Genomic DNA, 10,832 nt, shown 5'->3' on the forward strand with positions numbered 1-10,832 from the left:
CCCCAGCACTGGCCTGGGTTCCTGTTGAGGAGCCCTACATCAGCCTTGAAATCACTGTAGCTCTAAGCCTACATAGGTGACTTCTGTGTGTGGTATGGCCAGAGCCTATTCTTCAGTAAGAAATAAATCTGTCACAGCCAAGGCCAAGACAACACACAGTTACAGGCCTGGGCCCTGGGCCAGCCCAATAGAGAAGAACATAATGCCTGGAATCCAGCCCTGACGTCCCTTCCCTGTGCCCTTCCCTTAGCACCGTTTAGCCAATTCAGGGCTTGCTGACACGAAGCCTGGGAACACCAAGCACCCCTTTTCCTGGGTCTTTGTGCCTACAGACCATGGACACTTCGAATGATAGATGAGCTGGGGCCAGGAAATCGGCTCCCTTGAATAGACAAGCAGTCCATTCTGCACAGCCAAGAGCAACCCAGAGTGCCTATCCAGGCCCGGCATGTAACTCAGTGGTGCCACTGCCCCAGCTCAGCACTTGACAGAGGGGCTAACAAGCATGCAGCATGCTGGTTGTCTCTCAGAGCATTCTAGAGTTCATCTGTCTACTGCACTTTCCCATGTCCAACCCACAGCTGCATCCCAGGCGGCACTGAGGGGGTCCAGCGGATGGAGGGTGCTCTCTTCCTACCACTTGGACTTGGGCAGGGGTCAACAGTGGTAAAACATTTCTCCAGAGGAAGAAAGAAAAAGATGTATCACTGTCCTTCCAGTCCACAGCCCAGCACCTCCAAAGGTCACCAGACTAGCAGACGAGTCAAACAGGGACAAGGCTGAGGAGATGGCTCAGGAGGGTACAATGACCCGAGCTCCAGCCCCAGAATCACATTGAAAAAAACCTCACCGGGCTGTGGTGGCACACACCTTTAATCCCAGCACTCGGGAGGCAGAGGCAGGCGGATCTCTGTGAGTTCAAGGCCAGCCTGGGCTACAGAGCGAGTTCCAGGACAGGCTCCAAAGCTACACAGAGAAACCCTGTCTCGAAAAACGAAGAAAAAAGAAAAAAACCTCAAACGCAACGGTGTATGTTTGCAGTCTCAGCGCTGGGGAGCAAACACAAGTGAGCTCCCAGGGTTCACAGCCTAGATGACTCAATGAGTTCCAGGCAAATGGGAGCCTGTCTCAAAGTCTAAGGTGACCAGCATCCAAAGAATGACTCCAATGTTGTCCTATGGCTTCTACGTGTGCCCTACCATGTGTACACACACACACACACACACACACACACACACACACACACACACACGAGGAAAACACTATTAAAGAGAGCTAGTCAGGTGTAATGGCACATGCCTTTAATCCCAGGGCTTGGGAGGCATGTGCAAGTATTCTCAGCGGCCAGAAGAGGTTATCAGATCCCTTGGAGTTCAAGTTACAGGTGGTTGTGAGCTTCCCAATATAGATTCTGAGAATCAAATCTGGATCCTCTGGAAGAGCAGCCAGTGCTCTTAACCACTGAGCCCCCATGGTGAACATCTTAAATAGGCACACTTTGTATCTGCCAGTTACGCACACCCCAACAGAGTTGGAGAGGAGGCAGGCACAAGAGCAAGTTAATTTCCTTGTTCAAGGGACGGACGGCCCAGTCACTTCCTGAGACCTATGCTCAAGAAGACCAGTTTCCCTTTTGTTCAACAAATATTCCCATAGAGCAAACAGGATAGTGAGAGAAGCCAGGTGGGGACCAGAGAGAAAACCAAGGCAAAAACAGGAAGAGTAAGAAGTGGTACAGAGCTACAGAGATAGTTCATCGGGTAAGAGGACCCGAGTTCAGTTCCCAGCACTCACGGCCAGCAGCTCACAGCTGTCTGTAACTCCTGCTCCACACCTTCTGGCCTCTGCGGGAACCTCTACTAACATACACTTGAACACACACACAAATAAATCTTTACCAAAAGTGGATACAGGAAAGGGGTTGGGTCCAGGGTGGGAGCATGGCCTTTCCAGACTCCATACAAGAAACCTTGTATGAAAGGTCCCTCCCTCCCAGATTCAAACGGACAATTAATCAGACTAGAGCAGGCAAGAAGTCCTGAAAGACGCTCTGAAGACAAAATCCTATCAGGTCCTACGGGTCCTGAAAACAGGTACAGTTCACAGAAGACGCTAAGACTCAACACAATGCAAGCCCCTGATCCCCACAGACAACCAGGAAGATCAAGATTTATACGGAGCAGAATTGGAAAGATAGCCCAGCAGAAAAGAGTACTTGCTGCTATTTCTGAAGACCTGGGTTTGGTTCCCAGCACCAACATAACAGCACACAATTATCTCTAACTCCAGTTCCAGGGGATCTGACACCCTTTTCTGGCCTCACAGGCACCAGACACCCACACGGTATATATACATACAGACAGACAAAACACACATACACAAAAAACAATAAAAATTTTAAAGTAAATAAATCTAAGCCGGGCAGTGGTGGCGCACGCCTTTAATCCCAGTACTTGGGAGGCAGAGCCAGGGATCTTTGTGAGTTTGAGGCCAGCCTGGTCTACGGAGCGAGATCCAGGAAAGGCGCAAAGCTTCACAGAAAAACCCTGTGTCAAAAAAACAAAAAATAAAATAAAATAAATCTAAAAGCTGAATGATTTCCATTCAGGATCCTTATTCCAGCAAAGCCACAGCTGACCCAGGAAGCCCCATACCAAGAGTCAGAGGTAGGAAGCAATCTTCTATACTTCTACACTCAAGCAATTTGTAACAGTTTGAGAAAAAGCAGGGCGGTGGTGGCATATTCCTTTAATCCCGATATCTGTGAGTTCCAGGCCAGCCTGGTCTACAGAACAAGTTCCAGGCCAGCTAAAGCTAAAGCTACACAGAGAAACCCTATCTTGAAAAACAAAACAAAAATAATAATAATAATAAGTTTGAGAACAAAGAGGGGTCGGGTCTTGCTCTGCTGCCCACGATGATTGGTCCGGAGCTCCTGGACTCAAGGGATCCTCCTGCCTCAGTCACTTGAGTAGTTAGGACTGCAGGCTTTGCCACAGTGGCCTGAGAACAAAGACTGTTTAACAGTTTTAATTGGCTTCTGTTTAAACTGCAAACCGGTTTGTGAACGGAGGTCAACACACTCTGGATGAATGCCCGAGGGCCACAGCCCTTAGGTCTGGGATGTGGGTCTACCACAGGGTGGACGGGTACAGCATTCATCCTGTCAAGGAAATCTTATCATTTTCTTCTTTACTATTCAATTTTCCTTTTATTTTGAGACAGGGTGTTACTTTGTAGCCTTGGCTGCTTGGTTGACCTGGAACTCACTATGGAGACCAGGCTGACCTCAAATCCTCAGATGATATCCACCTGCCTCAGCCTCCCCAGTGCTGGGACTAAAGATGTGCACCATCATGCCTGGCAATTTTCCATATTTTAAAGTAAAATCTAAACTCTGAAAATGGCCAATGAGATTCAGCCACTTGTGCTTAGCTCACCCCGGGCTATGAATTTTATCCAGCTAACAATAGCCACGTGCTAGGACCCCATGTTTACACTCAACACACACTGATGGTAACACAAGCAACCAGTCTTTCCTAATTCTAAACCTTTTGCTCTTTGTGAGCTTTCGGTTTTTTTGTTTTATTTACTTTGTATGTATTCTGTAGGTGCAGGTGTGTATAAGTGTGCAGCTGGAGGTCACAGGTCAACTTCGGGTGTGGTTCCTCAGGAGTGGTTCTCTACCTCGTGTTTGGAGAGGGGGTCTTGAGATGGCCAGGGGTCCCCAGGGATCCCCGTCTCTGCCTCCCCAGCACTGAGGATACAAGTGCATACCACCATGCCTGGCTTTTTCATTTGAGTTTTGGGGCTCAAACTCAGGCAAACACTTTTATATTTTTAATTGTTGAAGCAGAGCTTTCCTATATTGCTCAGGCTAGCCCTGAATTCCTGGACTCAAGTAATCCCCCTGTCTCAGATTCCCAAGTAGCTAGATTTACAGTCCCACCCCTCGATGGTGTTTGCTTTTACAATTGGAAAAGTAAAGCCATTCCTTTGCTTTACGGTGCCAAGTCCTGATCCCTGTCTCTAAATAAGCAACATAAAAAAGAACTGGGTTGAGCAAACTGTCAGGTCCTTTCAAACCCTTGTTTAAGTACAGCTTATTAAAAAGAGCTGCTCCCAATGAACAATGGGGTCTGAAACCCCACAGCAGGCTCTCCCGTGGTGGAGCTGCTTGCTCTCAGGGAGAAATGGCCCCTGGCCTGGCTCTTACCCCTTAGCCTCTTCCCCTCTTCCTTCAGGCTACCTTATCAGAGAAGCAAAAAGCCTGGGGACTCAGCCCTGCCAGCCACCCTGAAAACAAACACCAGGCCACGTGTCCAGCCAGTACAATCAGCAAGCACTCCCTGAAACAATTCCATAAGCAGCATAAGGCGCTGGGACCCATCACAGAGGTCACCTCAGATCCCCGAGGACGAGGCTTAGAGACTGCAACAAGTGGGCCAGCTAAGCTGTTTGCCTCCTGTAGACAGGGAAACTGATGCCCAAAGAATACATGGAATTTGCCCGGAGTCTGCATACGCCATGCAAACCTCTTGACCAGATAAAACCCCTTAGAATATTCATTCAATTTAGACTGCTATAATTCAAAACAGAGGCAGAAAAAACAAGCCTGTGCAAAGCCAACACAAACAAAAAATAAATAAAAATAAACAGGGCTCAGATTACAGCTCTAGGTCAATGGTAGAGTGTTTGCCTAGCATTAGTAAAGCCCTAAATTCAAGTCCTCAGCACCAACCAGCACCCTTCCAAAAGAAAAGAAATAACACTCAAAGATGGCCGACAAAGTCAAATGATGGGACCAGAGAGGGCGTGGTGCACACCTTTAATCTCAGTACTTGGAAAGCAGAGGCAGGTGGATGGACCTCTGTGAGTTCTCGGCCAGCCTGATCTACATAGAAAGTTCCAGTTCTGTTAAGACTACATGGTGAGAACCTGTCTTAAAACAAAAACAGACAACAGAGAATGTAGGTGGACAGAGAGAACTCCTCAGCTAACTTGGGGAGCTTGAACTTGGCTCGTTTCAGGATGCTTCTGGCCCAGTGACCATGACATGTATCTACCTGAGCTATATACCACTGCTGGAAATCCTTCCTACGCCCCCATGTCCAGCCAAGATGCATGGAGTTGCATGGTAAAGTCCTGAGTCATCCAAATGACTTCTGTCTTCTCCATCTCATTCACCTTGCTTCCTTCTGCCACAGGCTTCTACTGAGTGCATTGACCCCTCCCCCAAACCTAGAACTTCACAACTTCCCGAAAGTAAGGTTCCCTTGGTCCTCATCATCCTCTACTTTATGGAGCCAACACGGAAGCTGCTATTTCGCAAAAGGTAGAGATAATTCCTGGAATCTCTCCCAGCTCTGGAACCAGAGAAATCAGCTGTGCCGTGATAAAACAGGGAACACTTTAATCCTAGCTTTGTGTTAGCAGAGAAACTGTTGCCTCAAGGAGGGACAGCTGCAGCCTCCCAGATACCAAAGTTTGGAAGGGAAAAACACATGCTCTATGCCCACCAGCATGTCAGGCAGGCACAGAGTGGAGCCAGCCTTCTCTGGGTCAACCGTTAAACAGCCCTGCGAGGCAGAGAAGGTGTAGGGGTTAACAGCACATTCTGCTCTTGCAGAGGACTCCAGTTCAGTTCCCACATTAGTTAGCTCACTAGCGCCGGTAACTTCAGCTTCCAAGAAGATCCAACTCTTGTTTTGTTTTTTGAGACAGAGTTTCTCTGTGTAGCTTTGGCTGTTCTGGAACTCGCTCTGTAGACCAGGCTGGCCTCGAACTCAGAGATCCACCTGCCTCTGCCTCCTGTGTGCTGGGATTAAAGGTGTGTGTCATACCCCCCATCCCCCAGTGAAGTCCAACTTCTGGTCTCCGAACTCATGAGCACATAACTACACACACACATATTTTAAAAATAATAAAAATAAATCTTAAAAAAAAACAAAACAAAACAAAAATCGCTGGTGTGGTGGTGGCGCACACCTTTAATCCCAGCACTTGGGAGGCAGAGCCAGGCAGATCTCTGTGAGTTCGAGGCCAGCCTGGTCTCCAAAGTGAGTGTTTAGTGGATGATGGTTTAGTGGTTAAGAATGCTTACTGGTCATCCAGAATATTCAGGTCCGGTTCTCAGTACCCCCATGATGCCTCACAACTAACTTCCTGCAACTCAAGTTTGAGGGGATCCAATACCCTCTTTTGACTGATCTCTGCAGGCTCCTGCACACACATGTCGCACATCACTCAGGCTCACACATACAGGTAAAATAAATAAACCTTGAAAAAAATTACTTTCGCTGGGTGGTGGTGACACACGCCTTTAATCCCAGCACTTGGGAGGCAGAGCCCGGCGGATCTCTGTGAGTTCAAAGCCAGCCTGGGCTACCAAGTGAGTTCCAGGAAAGGCGCAAAGCTACACAGAGAAACCCTTGGGGGGGGGGGCGCGACACCAGCCCACAAAGGGTCGGCAACAGACACTGAACTCCCATTTGTCTCACTCACTGTCTGAGTAGAACTGAGTGCCTGAGGAGGTATTGGTAGGCCTCATCAAACTCCATGGAAAGAGGAGACCCTGAGAGTTCCTCACTTATTCAAGGATACTGAGTGACCACACTATCCTGGAGACACTGGGATCTGGTGACTCTGAGACCAAAATCAAGAAACCCTCCCATCTGTCCACATTCTGGGTCAAAACAAACAATCTGCTAACATTTTAGTTTGATTTCTTCTTTTTCTTCTCCTCCTCCTCCTTCTGTTTGTTTGGTTTTTTGTTTTTGTTTTTTGTTTTTGTTGTTTTTTTTTTTGATAAAGGGTTTCACTGTGTAGCCCTGCCTGTCCTGGAACTCACTCTGTAGACCAGGCTGGCCTTGAACTCACAGAGATCTGCCTGGCTCTGCTTCCCAAGTGCTGGGATTAAAGGCGTGCGTCACCACCACCTGGCTATTCTTACTCATTTTAGGAGCGTTTCCTTTTGACTTCCCTCTTAACTCTGCCTTCCAAATTCCACCCAGGTTAATTAAAACTCAGTTTCCTAGCAGGGTGCTGTGGCATGTGCCTGTGCGCCCCAACACATGGGAGGTGAGGACAGGAGGATGTGAAGTTCAAGGCCAACTGGGCTACAGCAGCCAGACCTTGTCCCCAGAACAAAGAACTTGGTTTCATCCAAGGGCATGTCTTACATAGAGCCAAGCCACCCTGGTTGGGGCAGGGAGAGATCACCCCACAATTTTTACAACAGCTGTGAACTCAAGCCAACATCCCTGACACCACCAAGATGAAGTCCCAGGGTCGCCTTATTAAGGCCACAAGGACCCAACTCTCTGACTATAGCAGTCACGGTTCTCGGGGTACAAAGAAGGAATTCTGCCAGTCTCTTCTGCAGAGTCCCATTCTTGTCAAGCAACTGTGGCTGGCAAAGACCCAATGGGCCTCAGCCTGAAAAAAGGTTCGGGAACAAACTAGCCGCACAACCTCCCTCCCTCCCTCGGCTCCTACCTAATAGGGTTTTCCTCTCACCACCCCCAGGCTCTTTCTTCTTACTTTCTTCAAAGCACTTATTCACTATCTGAAACTCTCACTTCCATAATCACTCGTTTTCCTCCTTCCAAGGGATCTTGGTTCCACGAGGACACTTAGGGAACATGCAGTGCCTGGCAGCATAGGCCGCTCAATAATTGGGTACAATTCAACAAGTGAACCGTCGGAAGGCCTCACTTTGTGCCAGATGCGGGGCACTGGTGGGTGACGGGCGAGAGAGGGGGCGTTCTCTCGCTCCAGCCCAAAATGGCACAATGAAGGAGCTGGAAGCCGGGGGTGGAGGTCCTGCTGGAGGACCCCAGAGGGGTTTCCTAAGGCTCTTCCCGCCACGAGCGCCCCCTGGCCTCGCGCCCCGCAGGCCCCGCGCTCACCCGCTGCAGTTCCATCTCGATCTCGCCGGCCTTGAGCACGATGGGTCCGCGCACCGCGTACTCCACCGCCTTCACCTGCGGGTTCATGGACTCCAGAGTGAGGATGCGGTCCCGAGGGCTGCGCTCCGGTCGCACCTTGAGCGCGGCGGAGGCTTCGGCTGCAGCGCTGCTGTGACTACGGCCCCAGGGGCCCGAGGCGCGGGGGCAGGAGCCCCGCCGCACCAGCACCGCTGCCCGCTGCATCGCGAACCTGCCGAGGATAACCCTGGTCCAGAAAGAACAAGAGCAAGACATCGCGCACAGCCCCGGGTGGACGCTAGTGCCCCAAGAGCCCAAGGCTCTGGGCCAGCAACGCCAGCCTAGCTCCAGGGCTGGATTCCCACCCCCTGGTTACCGGGACACCGCACCGCGCCACTGCAGCACTAAGACGCTGCACCGCTGGGTGGCCGGGGCTGAACCTAAGGTGCGAATGCAACGTGCCTGTCGCCGCCGGACCGCCCGCACCGCTCCGGTTAGTGAGCTCCTGGGCTGCTCCCAAGCTGAGTGGCCAGCCACCACCGCATCCCGGCGCCAGGCACCCGCACCTCCTGGCCCCCTGCATTCGCACACCCACCGCCGCCGGCTCCGCCTCCGGCCTGCGCGCTGGCTTCTGGGTCTTGTAGTTGTCTTGGATGTACCAAGGATGCTGTGAGGAGCCAGATAAACTACAAGTCCTCTAAGGCCTGGCGCAGGCCCGACCGGGCTGTGCAGGGGGCGGGGAGTGGCCGTCTGGGCGGGCTCTTGTGGGGACAGAGAATCCCGACTGTACAGCGGCAGCTGTCCTTTCCAGAGGCTTTTGGAATTTAGTTATTTGCTGCTTGGCTGCTTCTCCCTAGACGCAGACTCCGCCTCCCTCCACCCTCACCTCGCGACACCTACGGGGACGTGGAGGGCGAGGTGATGCAGCCTTCGCCTTGAGTTTCATCATCCAGGCCATATGGTTCTACTGGCCGGCCGCTCAGGGGCAGCTGGTTAGGGAGTAGGGCCACTACGACTTGATGTGCCATCCCGGCTTCTTTTCATTTTCAGGGTTCTTGTCAGCAAAGAGCTGGGGGAGGGGGGATATCAGAAAGGACCACACACCGAGTGGTAAGGTTTTTCAATACCACTGTCGGAAGCCTCACCTATATCATTTCCATTTTATTTTCTTTCTATCCTTCCCCGCATCTAAAATTGCCTCGTTTAGATACTTCTCACGTGCTCGTGCTCAGAAGGGCAGGAACAATGTCTTTCTTGCCTGTTTTCACATCTCTAGCACATAGGCACTTAGTAAATATTTGTTGAACAATGAATGCACAGGACATGGTGGCAATTACTTTGGGCAAAAGTATCCAGCCAGTAGGGTCCTTCACCCGTGCGCTTTGAATGTGCGGAGCAAACTTGGGACAAGACTAGGTTGGGTGTGCAATTGGTGCAAATGTAGAGTCACCCAGGCTGAGCCACAAACATCTACAAAGAGGACATGGTGGAGGAGGTGCTTCCCTTCTCTCTGCCTCAGACTCCCCATCTGCAAAATAAATTGGGTTAAATGGCCTGTCTTTTCCCTGGTTGCCTTGGAAATTGTGTGATTCTGGGAGTTTTCAGACAGAACAGCCCAGGGCTTGCTCAGCCCCAACAAACAGACACATAAGGCTTGTGAAAGTTGGGGAGAGGAGACGCTGAATGAACACATCAGTGTAGGGGAAACAGTGGCGGGAAATCGGGGCGCTGAGAATAACTTCATTCAACCACTTTTTTAAAAAATGTAATTTAATTAAATTTATTTATTTATTGTGTGTGTTGGTATTTTTCCTACAAGTATGTCTGTATGAGGGTGGCAGATGCCCTGGAACTGGAGTTACAGACATATATGAGCTGTCATGTGGGTGCTGGAAATTGAACCAGGGTCTTTTAGGAAGAACAGTCAGTGCTCTTAACCTCTGAGCCATCTCTCCAGCCCCTATAACCACTTCTGAGTCACCTGACTTTAAGCACGGTCACCACCCCCATATGTGAAATGGGGGTAACAGTACCTACGGTGTGCACCTGAGGAGAAGCTTCCAAAGGAGCCTGGCAGAACTTGCATCCTGAAGCTGCACACCACTCTTGTTGATCTCTCCTCAAGGGAATACCGAATGCTTTGATCAAACCAATTAATTACTCCTGAGGCAGGGATGTGTCGGGGAGAACGGAAACCAAAGGTAGCAAACTGGCCCGACTCCTCAAGTGCCGGCACGGCGGCTGTTTGGGTGGCACAGGGGGCTGCCGCCTCTCCCCACTCCGCTCCCTCGTCATTGTCTCCGTCATCTTTCTTCTCTTACAAGAAAAGAGTTTATTAAGGCAGAGGAGCACAGAGGTGAGCCAGGCCCTCCCTGTGGCCTGGATCCCAGAAAGCAAGAAGGAAGAGGCGCTGTTTGGGCTTTTGTTTTGTTTTTCCTTATTTTATGTGTACAAGTGTTTTATCTTCATGGATGTGGGTACAGTGCAGAGGCCAGAAGAGGGGGTCGGATCCCCTGAAATTGGAGTTACAGACAGTTGTGAGTGGCCCTGTCAGTGCTGGGAACCAAACCTGAGTCCTCTAGAGTAGCAATCTGTGCTCCTAACCACTGAACATCTCTTCAGTCCATGTTTGGGCTTTTAATTGACCAGCACCTCTGTCAACAGGTCTCCTTCCTGACTTCTGTCTCAGTGCCCACACATTCAGTCTCCAGATTGAAGATTCTCCCAGGGGCGTCGGACCTCTGAGTATTTCACTGCTTTCTATGTCCCATTATTACTCACGCTGACTAGTTGAAGCACCACACAAACACACCCCTCCACCTCCAAAACACACTTAACTTTGACCTATTCACTGTCCTTTGAGTCACCGTCCTGTCCTAGCTGTCTCTACCCTCATCGGTAGGA

The 10,832-nt window shown here is 50.3% G+C and overlaps 1 protein-coding gene across 4 annotated transcripts in view; it reads right to left on the reverse strand.

Moving 5' to 3' along the window:
• Gpt2 (glutamic--pyruvic transaminase 2) overlaps positions 1 to 8,714 on the reverse strand; it is a 43,802-nt gene extending 35,088 nt beyond the window's left edge. The window contains exons 1-2 of one of the 4 annotated variants that reach the window (XM_076571794.1): positions 8,524 to 8,714; positions 7,911 to 8,175 (exon numbers count right to left, since the gene is read on the reverse strand). In XM_076571794.1, the coding sequence (XP_076427909.1) occupies positions 7,911 to 8,153 (243 nt within the window). In that variant the 5' untranslated portion in view covers positions 8,154 to 8,175; positions 8,524 to 8,714. Of the gene's footprint in view, positions 1 to 7,910; positions 8,176 to 8,304 lie in introns of all 4 variants that reach the window. The other 3 variants (XM_006971756.4, XM_076571793.1, XM_042277374.2) reach the window with 3 other exon arrangements.
• Positions 8,715 to 10,832: the final 2,118 nt, after the last annotated feature.

Source organism: Peromyscus maniculatus, chromosome 5, assembly GCF_049852395.1.
Source record: "Peromyscus maniculatus bairdii isolate BWxNUB_F1_BW_parent chromosome 5, HU_Pman_BW_mat_3.1, whole genome shotgun sequence".
Classification (NCBI taxonomy): Eukaryota; Metazoa; Chordata; class Mammalia; order Rodentia; family Cricetidae; genus Peromyscus; species Peromyscus maniculatus.